This window comes from Phoca vitulina, unplaced genomic scaffold, assembly GCF_004348235.1.
Source record: "Phoca vitulina isolate PV1807 unplaced genomic scaffold, GSC_HSeal_1.0 scaffold8, whole genome shotgun sequence".
NCBI lineage: Eukaryota > Metazoa > Chordata > Mammalia > Carnivora > Phocidae > Phoca > Phoca vitulina.
In genome coordinates this window covers 63,666,364-63,689,386 of record NW_022589711.1, presented here as the reverse complement: position 1 = coordinate 63,689,386, position 23,023 = coordinate 63,666,364, and the positions used below count along the sequence as shown (strand labels likewise).

Here is a 23,023-nt window from a genome sequence, read left to right as displayed (position 1 = left end):
CCGAGTTCTGACCTCAAAACCTTCCAAACATTGCCTGGATCTCTTCATCCTTTACCATCTCCACTTCCTCTGGATCTTGCCTGGATTATTGCCCTCACCATCATCTAATTCCCTGCTTATCATTTCATCCTGCTCTAATTGATCCTCAATACTAGCTTCAGAGTAATTTTCAAATATGTAGATAGGATCGTGTGGTTTGCCCCTTTGTTCAAAAATATGTGACAGATATCAAAAAATACAAAATGGGACGCCATCATCTTAAATGCAAAGTAGGGCTCCATCATCTTCAAGATAAGGACCTCTGCATAGCCTTTGCAAGGCAGGTGTGGAATTTCAGGATCTGACTCTTGACTTAATCCCCTGTATGTATCATGGTCAATCATACCAGCCAAAAGTATGAATGTGGTCTCTCAGGACACATACATAGAAGGAGGTGATAGTTTTGTCATTCTCAACACTAATCAGATGACACTAGAAGTACTATATTCAGAAAAATACAATTGTGCCGTGTTTAAGAGTGTAGATTTTTAATGTAGGCAGCTAGAGTTCATTTTCTAGCTCTCTACTTATCAGCTCCGTGACTTTGGGCAGGTTATTTAAAGTCTCTATGCTTCTGTTTCCTCATCAATAAGATAGGAATAATAAGAGTACCTATCTTATAGAAGTTCTGTGACAACTAAATTAATCTAAAATACATAGCACTGTTAAATAATAAATTTTAGTACTGTTCTGCTCATGATACTTGGCAAAGACATTAACCGATGGAGTATGGCCCGAGGAGGGGACTAAAATAAGAAAAGTAACTGAGATCATGTTATGTGAAAAACAGTTGGATAACATTCAGTTTATAGTGAAGAAGTATTGGCAGGATATTACAGCTGAATGAAACATCTGGAAAGCAATCCAGACTGTGGAACCAGGAGCAATAGTGAAACTCTAGGAAGGCAGATTCCAGCTCAAATTATAGAAACACTTTCCAACAAATATAAATGTCCAACAATGGGTTGGGAGGGAAGGGGGACATTGTCTCCAGAGAAAGTAGATTCCTCTCCACTGAAGTCTTTTCATCAATAGCCAGATAACTCCTCATTTAGAACATTCCAAAGGGTTAAAGCATCAGATACAAAGGGAAGAATGACCTCTAAAGATCTTATGAGTCTCAGATGACAAAGGGCTTACCATGTCAGATAGCAGTGAATAGGTGTTTATAGTAATTGATTCTTTTTGGTAAATTCCATAAAACATAAATATTTATATCACTAACACTAGTTTAGGTTGGTTTGTCATCTAGTTTCCCTCAATAACCCTGCTTATCCAGTGCTGTGTAAACTCTAGATCTATGTATGCCACAGCAACTGAAACAATCTCCCTGGCCCAACAATTCATGATGGACTATTCTAGCCAAATGTACTCAAGTGGCAGCTATCCTTGGCTACTGCAGCTGCATTTCTTTTTGTTTCTTACAGAATTCTGTTCCTTGAAAGAAACAATGACCATCTTTTTCCTCTACAATTCGTTTGAAGTGTTTTGAAAGCAATGTGGAAAACATGAATTTGAGAAGAGCTTTATTTTGATTTTATATATCAGTTTATATAAGGTGAGAATGTTCCGGAAAAAGAAATGGGTCATCTTTTGACCTTGACATAACTGAAGCTTTGAGATAAATCCATTAAAAAGAACTACCTGATTGATTTCCTTCCATTTGCCAATAATAATTCCATTTTAAAAATAAGGAAACAAGCTAAGGTATGCTTAATTGTCAACTCAAAGCCACACAGTCAATAAGGGGGAAAGCAGAGAGTCACACACGAATAAAGATGGAAAGCACTTGCCTCCAAGTCTGCCTCACTTGTGCCAGGATCCTTTCCCCCACTTGTTCCAGGCTGACTCCCTGCATTCTGGAGCCAAGCTTGTCTCAAATCCTGAGAGGACAGGAAGCCAGTGTGTCATTCCCCATGGTCCTGAACCACCTTTCTCTCTTGGGAACACACTGTGGCCAGTCTTTAAATCTGAATATAATCCTTGGTGTTTGTATTTGCACTTCATTCTTTGACCTGGATTTGTCTGCTGGCTCTATTAGCCAGTTAGAAGAACATTCCTCCCTGTAGCTCCAGCACTCTTGACCCCAACTCCTGCTACCAGCTGTTGGACTCTACCTTACCACCACCACCACCACAAGAGGGGTTTTCAGCTGGCGTAACAAGACACACTGCACTGTGATTGGTTATAAAGGCCACGGCATTAAAGCTGGTGCATAACTGGGGACCTATGCTGCAGCCTGACCTTCAGAACTTGGTAATGCTCATGGAGTAAAGTGATGTGAATGTGTGTCACGAAGGGGAAATGATTAAGAATCATTGCTTTCAAGAAGAGCTTCATCTTATATTGATACTTAGGGAGCAAAAAGAAAATACAATGATGAATCCCAATGCAACAAGTATCAACTCCTCCCAGACTTGGTTTTCATAGCTCTTCACTCTCCAGCTACACAACATCAACCCTACACTTCAAGAAGTTCCAACCTCCCACCCAATCTCCACATACTATGCTCACATCAGTGAGCTTATTTGATTGTCCTTCCCAGAAACTCTGCCTAATACTCTTCCCCTTCTTATCCTATCAATTCCCCTTCTTCTAGGAAACCTTCCTTAAAGTTCACACATAACATCTTCCTTAAAGTAGAGCACATAGAGCCTGTGAAATCTTCCTTGGGTTTACCTACAGATAATAGAAAGCCATTGATGGATGTTAAGCAAAAGTAACCTGACTAAAAGTATGCTTAGAAAAAATACTTCAAGAGGAACTGGACTGCAATAAAGATTAAAAACAGAAGAGAACATGACTTTTTTTTCACAGTCTATAAATCAGAATCCAAATAAAATTCACACACTACAACTGGTAAATAATGTTTTTTAAGTCTCATTTAATCTACAAGTTCCTTCTCTATCTTATCTTAGCAATTATTTATTAAAGACTCCAGGTTGTCTGTCCTCAAAGTCTCAATTTCAATGATTGCATTCCCACTATATTTTATAACATTTCTTCTGTTCTCTTTGTTTTCCATAAATTGTTCATTGGTTCCAGAGGATTGATCAGATTCAAGTTTGGGGGTTTCTTGACAAGACTAATTCATAATTGATATTGTGACTGGCTTTCTTTTTTGATGACAACAGTCATTGATGATCAAAGTCTAGGAACTTTGGCTTCTTAGGAGTTGAAAAATGATAATAGTTTAATTCTAATATCCCATCCTCTTTAATTAGATGAAAGGCTTCTATAAAGAGAAACTTTACTTTGCCTACTATTTGGCTTCCCAATGCTTTAGTTAATATTGAAAATGTAGGATAAATGATTATTTCCCTATACTGAATAATTTTCAAAGTAGTAAGTTTGTTTCCTAGCATCTTCTAATGGTAACCAGTTAGTTTTTTAAAATAATACTGTGAAATCACAAATGAAACATATTTGCTATATTTCCATCTATTTTATTATTATTCTGATTGACAGTCAGATTGTTCTTTCTTTGCATCTTTAAGTCAGTTCCTAAATCTTTTTGAAATGATCCTGATAGTCTTTGATAGATGCCTTGTTACTTGGTATGATTCTTCTTGCATAGCACCTGCTCTAGATCTGGAATCAGCTAAGGAAACTTCAACCCTTTTTTAGGGACAATGCTGGCATTTTCACCAGCAATCTTGGTCCACTCTGAACACTGATTACATCCCTGCACCTCACCCCAGCCCTACACCTCTAAGTGACTTGGGAATGAAATGAGGGTCTGGCTGGTCCTCATGAATGTGAGGACAGATAGGTTTAGGCTCAAAGATGGCTGAAGGTCGGGAATGTCTATGACAAAAATTACTTGGTAATAATAATAAAATAATGGTATTACAATCTGAAGTGCCTATTTTGACATACTGTGTCAAAATGTCCTGCTGTAAGGCTACTAACCAGTTAGGAGGCTATTCGAGGAATCTAGACAGATAGCATGATAGACACTAGAATCAAACTGACCTGGATGTGAATACCAGATCTGCCATTTAAAAAAGTTGTATGACCTTCAGATTATTTACTCTCTCTAAGCCTCAGTTTCCTCTTCCATAAAATAGGGTAGTTGTCAATGTGATGCACATAAAACACAGGACTCATCACATGGCAAGTACTCAATAAATGAAAATAATTATTGTTCTTGATGATGTATTATTGTTGCAAAAATTGATGTAGTGACAGAAGGTAGATTTGGAAATAGTTAAAAACACTAGCCACTAGACACATGTGCCTATTGAGCATTTCAAATGTGGTTAGTCCATATTGCCATGTGTTACAAATATAAAATATGCATTGAATCTTAAAGCCTTAGTTTTTGTAAAAAGTGTAAATTATTCCATTAATCATTTTTATTTTATTACATGTCAACAATATTTGGGGTATATTAGGTTAAATAACATTTATTATTATAATTAATCTCTATTGTTTCTTTTTATTCTTTTCATTGTGACTTTTAGAAAACTTAAAATCACATCTGTGGTTCATATTATACATTTATTGGACAGTGGTTCTCTAGAGACAGTAAGAAATTATATACAAGAATTTGGAGACTGAGTGATGAGGTATGAGGGACAGGAAAATCACTTCTTTCATTCATCCCTATATATTTAACATCTTCTAATATGAAGCAACTTTCAGTCAATGCTTCTAAATGGTTTGGTGTCTATTTTTTCAAGAAACCAACCATATGCATTGGCTGTTTTTCCCTACTTGAAAAGGGACCGTTCGTCTGGGTCTTGATAACAGATGTTGGACAAGGTAAACAAATCAGTTCCTTCTGGGGAGAGATTTACGTTGATTAGTACCCATGATGTCCCAGAAATTTGACATGTCTTCTCACTTAATACTGAAAATACTGAAACAATTTTTGGAGGCATTACAACCTTCATTTTTACAGATAAGGAAATTGAGATTTAGAGAGGTTAATTAACTCATCCCATGTCAGAGAGCAAGGAAGAAATGAAAGTAAGAGGTAAAAGTGATTCCCATCTGCCTCCTTGATCCATGCTGCCTCTTTCCAATTTGTGTAGTCATTTAGAGGTAAATGTGTGGGTTGAAGAATAACTAGGATTCTAATTTCTGACCCTCATTCATCTTCTTAGGTGGTTTCTCTTAGTCTCCTAGGTTCTTAGTCCCTAATATGGAACCCAAAATCATATAGGGAACAAACAGAAGATTCAAGCTCTTTAAGCAAACTATCCCAAGGTATTTATATTATTTATATTGTAATTATCCCCCCAGCAACTGAGTTATCATATCAGGTATTTTCCAGACAATAGTAAAATCATAGATTTAAAAAAGGACTATCTAATTTCATATTTATTCACCATAAAGTCTAAATAGTTTGAATGGGTTTTTCTTCAACTTGTAGCCATCAAAAAGGAATCACTATTTCTGCTGCTGGTTTTTTTTTTTTTTTTCTTGTATCTTTAAGTACAGTTCCTTCCACTGGATCAAAGTATGATTTAGAATTTTAAAAATATTTTCCTTTGCCAGCTTAGTGCCTTTGCATTGTAAAAACCTACTTTTGTAATTAGACACATTTGCCTTTTATCTAAGTCTTAAAAAACTTTAACTATCCAAGAAAACCCAAAACCACCAAGCCTCAATACTGGCATATGCCCTAGAATATTTCTGATACCTCTTCCAGCTAGTATTCAATGATTTTTTTGGAATTCTATTTCAAATCCCTTCATTAGGATAACGGTCTTAATTTGGCATATTAGCTATATTAGGATATATAAATAAACATTTATTTATGTACACATAAATAAATAGCTACATATAAATAAATAGCTGCCAATAATGTCAGGTTCGTTATTTTAATTAATCCTCACAACAAATATTGAGGGGTGCATCATATTTCCATTTCATAGGTAAGGAAATTGAGACTCAGAGAAGTTAATTAGCTTGTATCCAATGTAATATTGATAGCAAAAGGGCAGAAATGGAGCTTGAACTCAAGTTTTCTCTGCTTTCAGAGCTCATGGTTTCTATTCCATTTAGCAGTTAAAGACAAGGATAAATCAAAGGAATGGTCCTGTTGGCAAAAAGAAAGAGCTGGGATACTCAATTTGGGGCTGAGAACAGCAAGTTCAGCAAGTAGAATTTTACATGTATTATCAGTAGTCAGTTCAGAGAGCCTACTGGGAGAGGCCATGGACAAATAGAGTTCATTCAGTGACCACCACAGCTGGACCTATGAACCATATGTTTTTGCCCCCAAAATATCTCTCTCACCAGTCTGCTAGAGCATCTAAAATTTCAACTATCATAGCTCCCCCTTGGGATAGAGTGATGATTTAACAATTGGGTTAGAGATGGGCTGTATGGGGAGGCAGCCTAGGGAGTAGGAGAAATTAGTAGAAGAGTCTGTTGGAATCCTAACATCAAAACAAGGTTTGTACCCAAGATGTCCAACTCTACAGCAATGCCTGGGTCTACAGAAAACCTTTTCAAGGATCACTGGGGGGCTTTCATTTTGCCATCTTACTTGGCGCTTAATCTCTCCTCCGTCTACTTTACTAGTTTTCCCATGAGTATTACTGAAGACTTCATTTAAGAAATTAATAGAATGTAAAATAGAAATTATATCTCACCAAAGACAAATTAGAAGTCAAGTCGTAGGAACAGACCTTGGCTGCAATTCTCCAAAGCGGAACGAAATAAAATTTCTCAGATGAAAGGAAACTTAGACTCATCTCTTTCAATTCCCTCATGTTATATATGAGGAATTAGAGGCCAGGAGGCAAAAGGGCTCTCAAAACTTCAAAAGAGGTTGAGAGAGCATGGGTTTCGGGGTTAGACAGGCTCGGATTGAAAATCGGACATCATCACTTAATAACTCTGTGACTTAAGCCTAATAACTTACTTTTCTGATTATCACTTTCCTTCTTTGGTAAATATTGAGAGCTCTCCTATGGGTTACAGAATTAAATGAAACAATGCCTATAAATGCATTATTTATATAGGTCTGGAGAAGAACCTCATACCTTTATGTTTATTATTGGCATTTCTAGCTCTTCTCTGTAAAAAAGCTATTATAGTTTGGCATCCTTGATTTTCAACTGAAATAGAAGAATTAAACCACATTCACCGAGAAGAGATGGATGGTCTCAGCATAAATCTGTCATTTGTACCAATCTGAGGCACACGTGAGTTATGAGCAGGTTTTCTTACACCAGCTGTGTATATGTGATGCCCAACAGAGTGAATGTTTAACAATTAAACCAGTTTTAAATATGTAGCATAGAAGGAATCAAACTGAACATCAGTTGTGATTATCCGCTTGAAAAGCTCATTAAGAAATGAATTATGGAATACTGGACTAATTAAGCCCATGTAGAAATGTGTATTCCATTTCTACATAAGACTTTTTTTTTAAATGACTCAAGCAGAAGGGCTTGATGTATTGGTATGGCAATTTGGGAAAAAAAATTTCTACTATTTCCTCCAAATGAAAAACACTAACATTTACTGAGTGCCTACTCAATGCCATACATTATTTCAAATTATCTGCATGGTGAATCTTTATGATATCTGTTATTACTCTGATTTTCTTGATGAGGAAAATGAGGCTCAGGGAAGTCTAACAATGTATTTAGGTTACATAATTACTGCGTTGTAGAACTGGGATTTCAACCTGAAACTAATTTCAAAGCTTTTTCAACTAAGCCCTGAGATAGTCATTTTTGATGTAGATATAATGCAAAACTTACTTCATTACACACATGCATAACAATCTTATATTAAAGGCCCCCATGCACACCTGTCTGACCAGTCTGTCCCCTCCTCTAGACCATAAGGTCCACAAAAAAAGGGTCATACGTGCTGTGTTCACCAACATATCCCTAATACCTAGCTCAGTGCCTGCCGTATGTTACATCTTCAATAATAAGTTTTTGTTAATGAAGAAATGAATACTGAATTAACTAAAAGAATAGAGTTCAGTTCCACAGTCATCTTTTCACGGGTGGCAACACTGAGGAAAAAGGAGTGTTTTGCCTTTGTTCATACAATTACTCAGCTACAGAGTGAAGATTAGAAGCCCAGAGCCTCTGAAGTGCTAAGTTCAATGAGCCAAGTCAGCAGCAGGCTAAAGGACAGGTCCATTATTTAACTGGGGCTACGTCCTCCTGAAGCAGAAGTCAAACACATCCTGATTACATGAACAACAGTTGCCCCACATATGTGACAGAGGTCGCAGGTAACTCCCACACCCATCTCTAGCCAGAGGAGTCTGTACATTGTCAACCCAACTGTTGAAAAGTAGTCTGAAATAATAATTCACAGAACCCATTTTCTTTTATTTGATTCTTCTCAAAAAGGCCATTAGTGTTCAGCAATACACTTCTTTACCTCTACCACTGAGCCGCAAACAGAGCCATTCACTCAGTCTTTCAGGCATCAAACTGGAAAAGAAAGGTCTTTCACATTCCTGTTAGGAGGCATTGTCCAGAGACTTTTCTTTTCTTTTCTTTTCTTTTTTAATTTTATTTTATTATGTTATGTTAGTCACCATACAATACATGAGGAAATGATCCACGATTCATTGTTTTCGTATAACACAGTGCTCCATGCAGTACATGCCCTCCTTAATACCCATCACTGGGCTAACCCATCCCCCCACTCCCCTCCACTCTAAAACCCTCAGTTTGTTTCTCAGAGTCCATAGTCTCTCATGGTTTGTCTCCCCCTCCAATTCTCCCCCTTCATTTTTCCCTTCCTTCTTCCTTCTTTTAATGTCCTCCACGCTATTCCTTATGTTCCACAAAGAAGTGAAACCATATTATAATTGATTTTCTCTGCTTGACTTATTTCACTTAGCATAATCTCCTCCAGTCCCATCCATGTTGATGTAAAAGTTGGGTATTCATCCTTTCTGATGGCTGAGTAATATTCCATTGTATATATGGACCACATCTTCTTTATCCATTCATCTGTTGAAGGACATCTTGGCTCTTTCCACAGTTTGGCTACTGCGGACATTGCTGCTATGAACATTGGGGTGCATATGGCCCTTCTTTTCACTACATCTGTGTCTTTGGGGTAAATACCCAGTAGTGCAATTGCTGGGTCATAGGGTAGCTCATTTTTAATTTTTTTTGAGGAACCTCCACACTGTTTTCCAAAGTGGCTGTACCAACTTGCATTCCCACCAACAGTGTAAGAGGGTTCCCCTTTCTCCACAACATCTCCAACATTTGTTGTTTCTTGCCTTGTCAATTTTTGCCATTCTAACTGGTGTAAGGTGGTATCTCAATGTGGTTTTCATTTGAATTTCCCTGATAGCTAATGATGATGAACATTTTTTCATGTGTCTGTTAGCCATTTGTATGTCTTCTTTGGAGAAGTGTCTGTTCACGTCTTCTGCCCATTTTTTGACTTGATTATTTGTTTTTTGGGTGTTGAGTTTGAGAAACAGTCAACAAAACAAAGAGGCAACCCACAGAATGGGAGAAGATATTTGCAAATGACACTACAGATAAATGGCTGGTATCCAAGATCCATAAAACTTCTCAAAGTCAAGAGACTTTTCAAGAGTACTTGCTAGTCCCCCAAATGATACTAACATTTAGGGGGCAGATAGAGAAACAGGAACCCAACAAAGAAATGGAAGGAGCAGCTAGAGAGTGAGAAAGAGAAACAAGAGAGCATTATCCTATGCATCAAGTTTGTAAAGCATTTTTAGAAGTGGAAAATGACCAACAATATTAGGATCAAATTCAGTAAGCTGAGCAAGTTAAGTAAGATGTGAAGAGACAAGTAACTATTAGATATGCCCACTGGGAAGTCACAGCACCCTTTAGAAAGAGCAGTTGTGGTAGAGTGAATGTTGATTTATTATCCTGACTCCTCCATAGATGGTGCACTCCTTAGAAGCAGATACGGTGGCTTGGTGCCCCCATCACCCAGTACAGTGCCTGGCACCTACAAGACATGTAAGAAATGCCATCAAATGGACACCCAAATGAATTAAAACAAGACGAAGTAGTTTATTTTGAGAAAAAAACATCCCCAAGACATTTAAAACTGCTCTTAAGATGGACCAGTGTTTTCTAAATTCAATCACTAGGTCTAAAATTATCACCATACATTTGGCTTCTCCCTCCAAAGGCCCTGAAGCCAAAACAACTCAGTTCCTACGGAGAACATGTAATTTGCCGTCTGCAAAGATAAAGTCTCACAGATTAGAAGCATTCCTAAATTTCTGTGCTCAGAGTGACCTTTTAAGTTGCTGCTGTGATGTCATTAGTGTTACAATTTTACGCAAGATTAGACATGTAATTATGTGTTAAATAGTTCTGCTGGCTCCTGCTTGCTGTTTAATAAAGCCGAGTGCGCTAAGAGCATCCCATATGCACAGCTCAAGGCCACTGACACCAGAAAACTGCATCCACATGCTCTTTCCCTGCCTCATATGCCACTTGTCCTTGCGGCTGTCACCTCAAGGCCTCGACATGGGTACCAGTGGAGAAGCCACTGCACAGAGTAGGACTCAGAACTGTTACCCCCCCGCTGAAGCTTCTAGAGACAGGAGGAGTCTCCATAAAGGATTCAACTGAAATGAAATCAGAACCTGAGCATTTGTAACAATTGTTTCTCACCCTGGCTGCAACCCCGATGCAGGATCCCCGAACAGCTTTTTCCAAAACTCCAAAGCCAGGGCCCCACCCCAAAGGTTCTACTGGTCTGGCTAGAGACCCAGTATTTTTTAGACATTTCCCCAGATGATTGTAAGGTGTGGCCAGGGTTCAGGGACACTCTCTTTCTGCTCTTCTTGCTCAGGATAGGTATCAGAACTTAATATGAATGAGGAAGTACTTCAGATTTTATTATCTCAGTATCTGAGAAAACTGTTTTTCCTCTATTGAGAGTGCCACTGACCCATAGAAAAAAAAAAAATCAATAATCTCGATGTACAAGTACAAAGCAAGTTAATTGGATTTTTTTTTTAAAGAAAAAGATAAAATCCAGTCCATTTGCTATCAAAACTAACAACAGAGGAAAAAAGAAAGAAACTGATGTTTAGTATGTTCCTACCATGTGCCTCGATCCTACTTTAGGTATTTTGCGTCTGTTATTTCATCAATTCTCCAAGCAACCCAGAAAAACAAATGTCACCATTCCCATTTTTGCAGCTGAGGAAACAAGGATGTAGTGGTGTTCAACGGACTTGTCCAAAGTCACATAGTCGGTAGGCGGTGATGCCCGGAGGCAAACAAACGCATAGGCCCCTCTGCTCTCCCGGGACCACGCTGCCTTTCTAAAGAAAACCTTACTGCATGATAATCCAGCGAGCAATAGAACTTTCTGCCCAAGTCACTGAAAAAAGACAGAGGGAGCAGGAGAGTCAGGAGAAGGAAGTGGGAGTGGGAAGAGGGAAGGACATCTGGAACTCAGGGAAGTGTCAGGAAGGAGCCACAGCTGCACCCAGGAGCAGTGAGCCCAGCGCAGGAGGCCAAAGTCATATCGACAATCATGTTTTCAAATGGATAGGGAGATGGTCGGGCAGCAAACATAACCAGGGTGGCATTGTGTGAACTGCATTGTGCCATAAAGGTGCGTAAGGTGCAGCCCTGCCCTGCATTACCCACAGCCTAGCAGGGGAGGCAGATTTGTGTACAAGCAGGGTAGAGCATGCTTTGCTCTAACAGAGGTTGAATACCAAGAATTGAGAGCAGAGCAGAGGAAGCTGCCAACCTGGGTCAAAGAAAGGCTTCACAGAAGAGGTGACATCCGAGCCGGCCCTGGAAACAAAGGCTCTCATTCACCAGGTGGGGAAGGGAGGCAGAGAGAAGGCGCAAACTGAGTCAAGGAAGTAGAAACCCCGAGGGGTGTGCTTGAGCAATGCAAAGAGGCCCTTTATAGGTTCCTGACCCAAAGAAATTGTTACAGTCTCGCGGATAACCTGCTTTCATCCAAGGCTGAGATGGCGTCTTTTAGGGTTGCTGGTTTTCAGACTTCATTCGTCTGCAGTCATACGGTCATGGCTCTGCCAGGTTCACTGAAAGTCCTAAGTCACTTCATGATGGAATTGGATCCAGGCTGCCTCCCGCTGCCCATAGCCCGTGCCTCTGCTAATGCAGGTCTCTGCTGATGCTAGGATTCCAAATTACAAAGTTGTAGAAAGTGCTTTTTTGTCTCTTTATCACTTTCCTAATCACAACTCAAATGAGATGTTCCTTGTCTTAGAAAGTGAGTGGAGTTGAGGTAATTATTTAACAGTTCAGGAGGACTGCCTTTGAGCCGAGAAAACCTCCAAACCAGCTTCCATTAACATATCCTGGGTGTTTCTTTGAAGCCTGGAAATTTTTTCACCTTCCACAGAACCTTTATACTGTTGTCCTTAAAGCAGCTACTCCCTTTCATTTTAATTAACAACAAACCTAGCAGGGTTTAAATAATAGTTTGTCTTTATGAAAGAAAACTGGGCTGGAGAAACTCCAAATCCACTTATTGGACTAACCCGAGGAGTCATTAAGTCCTTTCCAACAAGCTTTAGACAGTTAATTAGAATGAATACATCTTTCGTCTTCCCCTTTCCATATCATCTTAAAACAACAGAGCAAGTGTGCCATGCTAGAATAATGACACATAGCCTGAAAGTATCCTAAGCATATTAAAATCATTGCAGCTCCTTTCCCTTGGAATGATTTCAAAGCATTTATAATATGGATGGTGTGTCTATGAAATGCTGGTTAATAACCAGTAACAAGGCAGGACCTCAGTAATTTATTGCTTTACTTTAACTCAAGACTGTGTCACTTTTCCATCTACTCCACATCCCTAGTCCTTTAGGAGTGACTAAGGTGAGCAGAAGATTCCGCCAGAGTCAGTGTTGAAATAACTTCCTGGAAGTTTAAGTCAATCATTCTTATGGAGTAGGTCATTCAACATGGATTCAAATCATTCTTATTTCCTGAAGGCTAACTGGCTTTAATAATGGATTTAATCTCTATCTTATTTTATATGTTTTAAAGATCTTCAAAAAGGAACGTAACCAACTTTAAATATCTCAGATCCAAGTCATTTAAAGAGCTAGCAGATTCAACTTCTAAGCCCTTCTAAAACTGATGAGGGCATCCATTTAGGTGTATCCTTTAATTCCCACCATTTATCCTAGGAGACTGGGGATGGGAGGATGACTTCTTGCGTCTATACGGGTTACCAAGCCCCTGCTATCCCCTTGGCCTCTGTTCCTTCTATCTCCGATGCTGACCCCAGGGTTGCAGAAGGAGATCTATTCCTAGACCTAGTCCCAGAAAGGCAGTACACAATGCCTTGAATATGCCTAGATTCATTCTACCATTTACTGAATCACAAAATGTTGGAGCTGAGAGCAATCGTAAAGGTTCTCTGTTTCACACTTTCTATGTTACAGATTAAAAACAGCCAAGCCCTAGTAAAGTTAAATGACTTTCTTAAGGCCACACAGCTAGGTAGTGACAAAATTGGGCCTCTAGCCAACCACTCACTCTAAGACCATTGCTCTGGCCCTTGCTGCTCAGTGTTTTCTGCAGACCTTCAACATCAGCATCACCTGAGAGCTGTTAGAAATGCAGAAACTCAGGCCCCACCCCAGACCCCACTGAATCAGAATCCCCCAGGTAATTCATATGCATGTTACAGTTTGAGAATCACTGGGCTAAGACCATAATATATCTTTCTACAGAGAGCATGAAAATTGGAAGCAGGCAGACATTGGTTTTGGAGCATGGCTTCACTTTTTCTAAATCTGAGCAAATATCTCAATCTCCTGGAATCATCATTTGTAATCTGGAAATAATAGCACCATCCACCTTGCAGTTTTCATAATATCAGCACAACATAAATGTATGCATATACATCTCATGATATATGCATAAATAATATATGCAAAGTGCCTGACATGTAGTAGCTAATATATCATATAATAGCTAATATTTCCAGTCTCATGCCTCCCATTAATATAGTGTTCAACCAAAAGGAAAGCCACAAGTGATTGTGAATCATGAAGAAATCACTTTCCTTCCTTCCTTTGTTCCATTAGCTCAATATTATTTTAACTTTCAGATGTGATTACGATTCTATGATATTTCATGTTTCTAAATCCCTAAAAAATGATTATTATGTAGAAAATAAATTATAATAGCTAACTACTTTTAGTGCTATGCTTGGAGATGAAAAAATTAAACCCATAAGCCAAATCCTAACCAAGAGAACACAACATTCCTCCAAGAGCTTGACTCTGGATCCTATAAACCTGGCCTCCGGGAGTCAGAGAGTATCTGCTTCGTCTTCTGCTTCTGTGACTTCCTCAGAGACTCGGCCACCATGGAACAAACCCACAGCTTTGGCAACAGCAGAGCATATTTAAAAGATGATGTTCCGTCACCAATATGTCACATCTGTCAGCATCAAGGAAAACAGTTTGAATAGGAAAGGAGAAAGAGAATTTTAGTATCTAAATCTGAACCAAAATTTTGGAAAAATACAGTGTAGTACAGGGTGTGAAACCATACCAAAATTAGATTTGTGGGGAAGGAATATGATGTTAACACCAATTAGAAAGCCGTGTTTCCCTACGGCGGTGGCTCTCAACCCTGGCAGTGCGTTAGAAACAACGAGGAACCTTTGGAAAAACTTGATTTTAATGTGCAGCCAGGTTTGAGAAGCACTGCTCTGTAGCAACAGAAACCTTATTTAAGAGAGTCAGTCCACTAAAGCTATCGGTTGCTGTTGTTACAGAGTTCCCAAACTTAAGGTAATGGATTTAACTTCAGTATGTTCCCGTCTAGGTCTTTCCGCCACTCCTCCAGGACTTCCACCATAAGGAAAGGAGCCCCTGGACCAACATCCTCTAAGATGTTTATATGGACCAGTGGTCGGACCTCTTCATCTTACAGACATGATGAGAAAAGGTAAATCACGGGGATTCGGGGGGCTTTTCAGAATCATTTAACCTGACTACACAGACAGGATGCCAGTAGGAAAGCATGAGGCAACTGAGCTTTGTGTTTCACAAGTGTTAACATGGGATGGGCTCTACACCGAGGGAGTAGGCTTTCTGAAACTTTGGCCTTTCCCCTTGCACTCTCTGTGCAGTTTTGCAAAGGCTGTTCCTTGTCAGAAATGCGCTTCACCCATGCACATCCACACCCACTCATCACTTGGCTAGTTCCAGTCCTGCTTTCAGATATCCATTCACTCACAGCCTCCCACCATCATCTTGACCAGCACAGACTTTGTGGTTTACTCGCCTTTGAATTTCTAGCCCCCACCACTGTACCCAGCACACAGTAAATGCTCAGTAAATACTGAACCAAAATGATGAAAGTTGCATTTCAAGGACATATGGCAGGGAAGAAAAGCAGAAACTATGTGAGGATGAAAAGAGGATGGACAAGTCCATGGAGCCCTCAAAGTCCTTAGAAGAATAGTCTCGGGTAAGGGAGGATTGAGAAGAAAGATTGAAAGGCAAAGGCAATGTTCACAAAAGACAAAATGACAATTACACAGCTCAGTCCAGGCCCCCACCCCCACCCCCACCTGGGTTTAGGGAATAAATCCATTCATAAAATTCTCTGGCCATTTTTAAATATTCGTTTTTTTCTCCATTTGTTTTCTTCTCCTTCTCTCTTTTCTCATTGACCTTACACTATTTCTTGGGTTTGGTGAAGTTTAAAACACCACTATCTATACCAGCATATTGCAACTTTGCAGAATCCAATAGAAACCAGGCTTGATAAATGATGCTGGACACAAGAAGGGACCTGAGGGAGGTTTACTTGAATGCAGTTTTGAGAACTGGTATTTTTATTTTTCCTTTTAAAGTATTAACCTACAGAGGAAATCCTTTGAAAAATTCTGAAACCAAAATTGTTCTTTGCATTAACTATATATTACAGCAAAAAAACTTGGAAGCAACTTTAGTATTTATAATAGAAAATCTGTTAAATAAATCATGGAATGTAATATATCACTTAGCACTTAAAAATGCTTTGACATAATAGTAACTGAAAAATCAAGTTGAAAAATTACATACAAACTGTGATTGCAGCAACAAAAATATGTATACATAGGAAAAAGCCGGGAAGGAAAAACATGTTTTTCACTTCTCCATTTTCCAAGTCCTTTGTAATGTGTTATACTATCTTAATTATGGGAAAAATAATGATATGATGTTTAAGTAAAATTACAGCCCAGAAGGCAACTAGCATTTGAACAAAGTCCTAGTGCTCATCACAACACAAGATCAACTGAAAATTCCCTATCTTTGTTCATCTCAAGGTTTCCACATGCTTTTTCTCAATGCTTAATCAAGTTATTTTTCATTTGCTTTCAAGCCGAGTAAGTGAATCCTCTTTCAGCAAGATCTTTACTATAAGACTAAAACTTGGTGTGTCATTTGAAAATTCCATATTTTGCATGTCATCTCATTTCCTAAATAAAAGAAAAAAGCCCACCAACGTGTGATGGTGAAAAATGGCAGAGGTTTTGTTTCCCTACAGCAATATTGTGACTTTCAGTAGCTAGCCTGTCTGAGGTTTTGAAGACTTCATCAGAGCAGGTGAAGTGTGATTTATTTCACCTTCTATTTATTCTCATTGAATAATTTAATTAAGTATATTTTGATATATATATACAATTTCTTTACAAAAAGATTAACACCTAAGAAGCAATTACTGTATATTACATGTTTTACACAAACTGCTCTCTTAATTTATAAGATAGAGATTATTGTGTCCATTTTACAGGTGGGGAAGCTGAGGCACAGAGATTTTAAATAACTTCCCAGGGTCCGACAACTAGCCAGTGATGGAATCAGAATTTGAACTCAAGGTCATATTCTCTCCCCTGCATCCATCCCACAGCTTACATAGGCTCTTTCAAACATGAGAAACTTGGAGCAGCAGTCAAGGTCCAAGCCTGCAGGGGAGAGACTGTGTTAAATTACAGCTGAAAATTGCATATCAAAGGAGAGATAGTAAACATGTGGATATGATATATGGGCAATGTTTGTGGAGTTAAAGGTAGCCAATAATTAGCTTCATATTCTACACCATTAAAATTATATGAAACTCTTGAATTACTTACTTTCATTTTTTTATTTTCAAATTATGATTCCAATAACTATGAGATTTAAAATAATTACATATTGACTATAAGAAATAATTTTCAGCAAGCTTTATTTATGGGGTAGAAATGCCAAGGCCTGTGAAATCAATCTGCATGGTTTTAGCCTTGAAAGTCAAAGACAAGTGGAAAAACAGCCAATGGATACAGCAACAGAATCTGCTACTAAGCCAGTATCCTTAGTTTGATGTTGGTTCATTCGTCTGTGCCTCTCCCTTGACCACACCTTCACCTTCACTGCCTAAGTCAAGACTCTTGTAGGATAGGACTCAGATTCTAAAAGTGATTTGGAACAGCGTCTATTGCTCTCTTAAGATGCTCTTAGTGGCAGTGATCACGGTGATAATGAAGGTGATGATGGCTGATAATGAGTCTAGATAATTAAGGTCCTCAAGTTAATTACATGGAAATAAATTACCTATGTTGTCTGGCAGCACTACCCAGAACTGCTGGTAATTGCTCCACCTTCACTTTCTTATTCTGCAAACCTGGCCTCTGTGGGTCTGGCTTTTGCAGCTGGGTTCCTACAGCAATCCCAGAGGCCAGGCAACCAGAAGTCCTCAGCTCCACTCCACACCACCTCTTCGCGAGACCACAGCCAAGCTGGTCAGGATATTGGCTTCCCTGGGATTCCTCAAAAGCTGGAACATCAGGAAATAGCTTACAGACAGGCAGAGCAACCAAGTGGAAGGAAAAGTTCACCGGAAATTCTGAAACCAAATGTCTTATGGCTCAAGGGAAGTTGAAGTCAGTTTCACATTTTTTTCATTTGTTGAATTCAAAGACAGTCCTTGTTCTGATCATCTGTATATGCAAAACCCTGATTTCTATCCTTATCCTCCATTCCACACACGAGCAGTATGAAGGAATTCTTTTTCATCTCTGAGCAAATTTCTTTGTTAGGTGAGCTTAGTTTAATCCCTAAATTGCAGGCGGCAAAATAAAACAGCAGCAACAGTAACTCATTCAGAATTTAAAGAAGGGAGAGTTTATCGGCTAAGGACATTACAGCTGAGTTTTTATCAAATATTCTTTGGATTGTTTTTATTGAATAGTGAGCTGATATAAAGGAATTTTTATCATGTTAACACACAAAGGATGGTGAAATAATAAGCATCTGAGTACCCTTCATTAAGGTTAAAAAATAAAACAATCAGAATTTTTTAAGCCCTTGAGGATACTTCCCTAATAGCACCCTTCTCCCTTTCCCAGCCCCTATCCAGAGATAACCACCTTCCTGAATTTTCTGTTTATCATTCCCTTGCTTTTTCTTCTTGAGTTTATCACATTTGAATCTTTAAACAATATATTGTTTACTTCTGAACGTTTGGAGAATTTATATAAATGGAATCATGGCTTATGAATTATTCTGCAACTGACTTTTTTCACCAAACATTATGTTTCTATGATCTATCAGGGCTGATGTGAGTAGCTATAACTCCTTTTCTCTGGTGTGTAGTATGCTATTATATGAATATACCACCATTTAGTCATCCAGTCTATTGCTAATAGACATTTGCATTATTTCTAGTTCTTTTTGTACCAACAATGCTGCTAGAATCCCTCTTGTCCGTATCTCCTTGTACACTTTGTACAAATATTTCTTAGGATATGTACCTAATTTAGGAATATTTGGTTCAAAAGTATGCACAGCTTCCACTCTACCAGGTAATGCCATTGCTTTCCGAAGCAGCCATTAATGTGATTTCAATGCTCTACAACCTCGCCTAGGGTTTTCAGATTTTTAACTTTCATTAATCAAGAGGGCACTGTGCTTTCAATTCCCATTTCTCAGATTACTAATAAGACTTAGCCTATTTCCCTTGTTCTTTTTTGTGAAGTACCTATTCAAATATGTAGTCAATTTTTCTACTGGATTTTTTTGTCTTTTTCTTATTGATTTGTAGAAATTCTTTGTAAAAATTTATATTAACCCTTTGTCTGTTTATTGTGCACAAATAGCTTCTCCCAGTTTGATACTTGCTTGCACTTTCTTTATGGTGACTTTTCATAAACATATGTTCTTATTTTAATGTGTTCTAAGTTAGCAATTTTTTGAACATTTTGAAATCCCTTCCTACTCCAAGTTCACAGTCTCTTTAACATTTTGTAGGTTTGCCTTTCACAATTAGATCTTTAATCATCTGAAGTTGACTTTTGAGTTTTGTGAAGTAGGCATCCAATTTTTTTTTTTCTCTGTGGGTAACCAATTGGCCCAGCACCTTTGATTAGATAGGATATCCTTTCCCCAGTGATCTAAAAGCCCACAGGCATCATATATTAGGTTTCCACATACACATGGATGTTTCTGGATCTCCATTTTGTTTCACTGGTCAACTTTGTCTACCTCAGACAGACACCACCCTTGAGCTTACAAATTTTATCATTGTAATAATCTTGACACCTGACAGGACAAGTCACCCACCTGTTCTTTTGTACTCAGGAGTGTATTTGCTATCCTTAGATGTTTATACTTCCATATAAATCTTAGAACCAGCTTGTCAAGTCATACCTACCCTGCTTGAAATTTTTATTGAATTTCCTGAAATTTTACTGGAATTTTATGAAATCTATTAATCAACTTATTGAAAATTTGCATCCTTATGTATCAAGTCTTTCTCTGAATATAATTAATCTCTACATTGATTTGTCTTCCCTAATGTCTCCCAATAAAGTTTTATAATTTCTCTAAAGAGAACTTGCACGTAGTTCATTAGATTTATTCCTAAGTACTCCTAAGTACTGATTTTTTAATGTTTAAATTGCATTTTCTACTTTTACAGGCACATGGGAAGGGAAATGATATATCAACTTTTATTTCAACTATGCTAATTTTCTAATTAATTGTAACAATTTATCTATAAATTTTTTTTTGTATTTTCTTCATAGTCATATCATTAGTGAATAATACATTTTTGCTTCTTTTTATCAGTAAATAAACCATTTATTTATTTTCTTTCCATATTATGCTATGCCATATGTTAAATAAAACAGACAATAGTGTAACATCTTTGCTTTGTTCCTGCTCATAAAGAGGGTCCTTTAAACATTTCACCATTAAGTATCAGGTTTACTATAGGTATTTCCTCTATACTGTTCACCACATTAAGAATGTTCCTATCTATTTCTAATTGAGTAAGAGTTTTCATCATGAATGGATGTTAAGTATTATCAAATATGTTTCTCTTCGTATAATGGTAACCCTTTAATATGTTTATATAATATGTAACATTAATAGATACTCAAATGATGACCAACATTATATTCCTGGGATAGCCCCAAATTGATCACGATGTGTTTTCACTTTTATGTATTGCTAGATTTAGTAAGCCAACTTGTTTTTTAAATTTTTGCATTTATGTTTATGAATGAAATTGGTCCATAATTCTCCTTTTTGTGTTGTCTGATTTGCTTTGGGCATCAAAATTTGCTAACCTCATAAATAGGTTGTATAACATTCCATCTTCTTCTATACTGCAGAATGATTTGTATGATATGGGTAGAACTCACCTATAAAACATCAGAGCCTGGTATTTCCATTATGAGGATATTTTAAATTTATGATTCTATTTTTTAATAATTTAGAACTGTTTAGATTTTCTACTTATTTCTGAATCAATTTCAGTAAGCTATATATTTGTAAGAATTTGCTGTATATTTCAATAAATTATGTATTTCAGAGTTTTCAATGTCTTGCTCTAAAGTTGCTTTAAATATCCTCTATTATCTTTCTAATCCATGCTGTATGTATCTAGGTTTTTTAATTCTTAATATTTTTTTGTCCCTTCTCTATTTTATTCTTGATCAGTCTTGTCAGAGATTTGTCTATTTCATTAGTCTTTTCAAAAAATTAATTTTGAATTCATTGATCCTCTAATATAATTTATCTTCTATTACTTATTATCTCCCTCTTATATTTTCTTTTAATATATTCTCTTAATCTTTTTATAACTCCCTAAGTTAGATGCCTAGCATATTAATTTTCAGGCCCCTTTATTATCTAATACAAGCATTTAATGTTATACATTTCTAACCATGTATTGGTTTAGTCACATCCCATTAGTCACTCTACAGTGTTTTTATTATCATTAAGTCCTTAATAGATTAAATTATCACATTTTATTCTATGACCCATGAGTTCTTTGGAACTTGATTTTTATTTCCATATATAGAGCCATTCTAGTTATTTTTTGTTGTTGTTGTTATTTATTTTTATAACATTATTGCAATAGAGCCAAATGATGTGGTCAACATAAAGGTAATACTTCTCAAAGGTGCTTTAGGTTATAAGGATACCTTAACTTATCTAAATGATTCACATAATTTTCTCTTTCCTTCTATATTTTTCACTACGGACTTTTTATCAATTCCAATATGCTAGTAGATCAGGTAAAAAATAAATAAGAATTAAAAATTAAGATACCACTGGGAAATTGTGTGATCTGGGAAGTTAAAGGCAGGACTAAAAAGAAATAACTCCTACTTTTGTTTCTATAATTTTGCTCTCATCTTTTGTCTATTATTCATAAAATAATCTTACAAGACTTCCTGGGAAGTCCTGTGGATTAATAAGCTCACAATAACATTAGGTTCATGGACAAAACCTTTCGTATTAATGACTATATTAAAAGTGACTGTCATTTGTTCCCAAAACTCAAAGCACATTTCACCCAATAGAATGTGTACTTTAAAAGATTGGAAACAGAATAATAATTCAATTAATCAAAATGGACTGCATAAAAATACACCTCCTAGCTCAAGGGGAAAAAACATGAAATCTGGAACTAATAGAAGAGGACATACATATGAAGAAGCACAACTCAAAAAGTCTTTGGAAGTCTTTCGTGGACAAAAGGCAGACAATGGCTGTTTTAATCAATGCCACTCCCAGTCTGCCATGTGAGATAGCGGGTTTAGTGTTCCTGGAACAGAAATATATAGCAACTCTGCTCATTTCAGCTCAGGTGGCACTCAGCAATCCACTGCCCCACAGATTCACCCCCATAATCTCTAACAGAAGACACTTTTCCTTGAAGTCTAGAAATGAGAGCTAGTAGTGCCTGGAAAGCTTGAACTTTTTCTGGAAAGAATATTAAATTTGTTGATGGTAGAGTCCAATGGGCACTGATAGGAAAAAAAAAAGCCAAGAGCCTGTTCTAGCCATGGTTCTCTGATTTATTCGGTTTCAATTGGCCATTTAGCCTCCTTATGCTGGCTACCTCACAACCTAAGCATATTGTAGTCATTTCTAGCCCACATAAAAGGAACATATTTTGTGACCCTAATAAATGCAAGAGACTGAGCCTACAAAGATGAATGTGGTCTGGCTCTAATTCTTAAGCAGCTCAGTATTCATTAGGCCAAAATGACGTAAATATAAATATTCAGTATGTTAATTATTATGTATGAGTTTCTGAAGCATCTCCCCCAAGTAACTTCAGATATACAGAATTCTTTACTTTTATTCATATCCTCTCTACTTCTCTTTTCCACACCCTCCCCAGGTCCTCTCACAGCTCTGGACCTATCCTCCTGCCCTCTCTGTGTTCTAGCACTCTTGGTGTCTTTTGTTTCTCTGAGGAGAGAATCTCATTAAAATACACAGTGTTACTTATTCCGGACACAAATGATGCTTGGATCTAAACTTTCATCTCCTCTGCTACTCCTTTTTTTCCACTCCTTTTTATCAAACACCTGAAACATGGGAAGAGTTTCGGAATCAGCCTCTCCCTACCTCCAGACATAAACTTTTTTAAACAACCAGCCACACTAACATGAGTGATCTTTCTAAAATACAAATGTAATTATATCATTTCATTCCTTAAATTCTTCTAATGGTTCTTCTAACTTCAGAAGA

At 37.4% G+C, this 23,023-nt stretch overlaps 1 protein-coding gene across 2 annotated transcripts in view; it reads left to right on the top strand.

Moving 5' to 3' along the window:
* Nucleotides 1-23,023, top strand: part of KCNMB2 (potassium calcium-activated channel subfamily M regulatory beta subunit 2) — a 231,519-nt gene that overhangs the window by 181,396 nt on the left and 27,100 nt on the right. For both annotated transcript variants that reach the window (XM_032407172.1, XM_032407173.1), the window contains one exon: nucleotides 14,829-14,951. In XM_032407172.1, coding sequence (XP_032263063.1) covers nucleotides 14,896-14,951 — 56 coding nt within the window. In that variant the 5' untranslated portion in view covers nucleotides 14,829-14,895. The remainder of the gene's footprint in view (nucleotides 1-14,828; nucleotides 14,952-23,023) is intronic.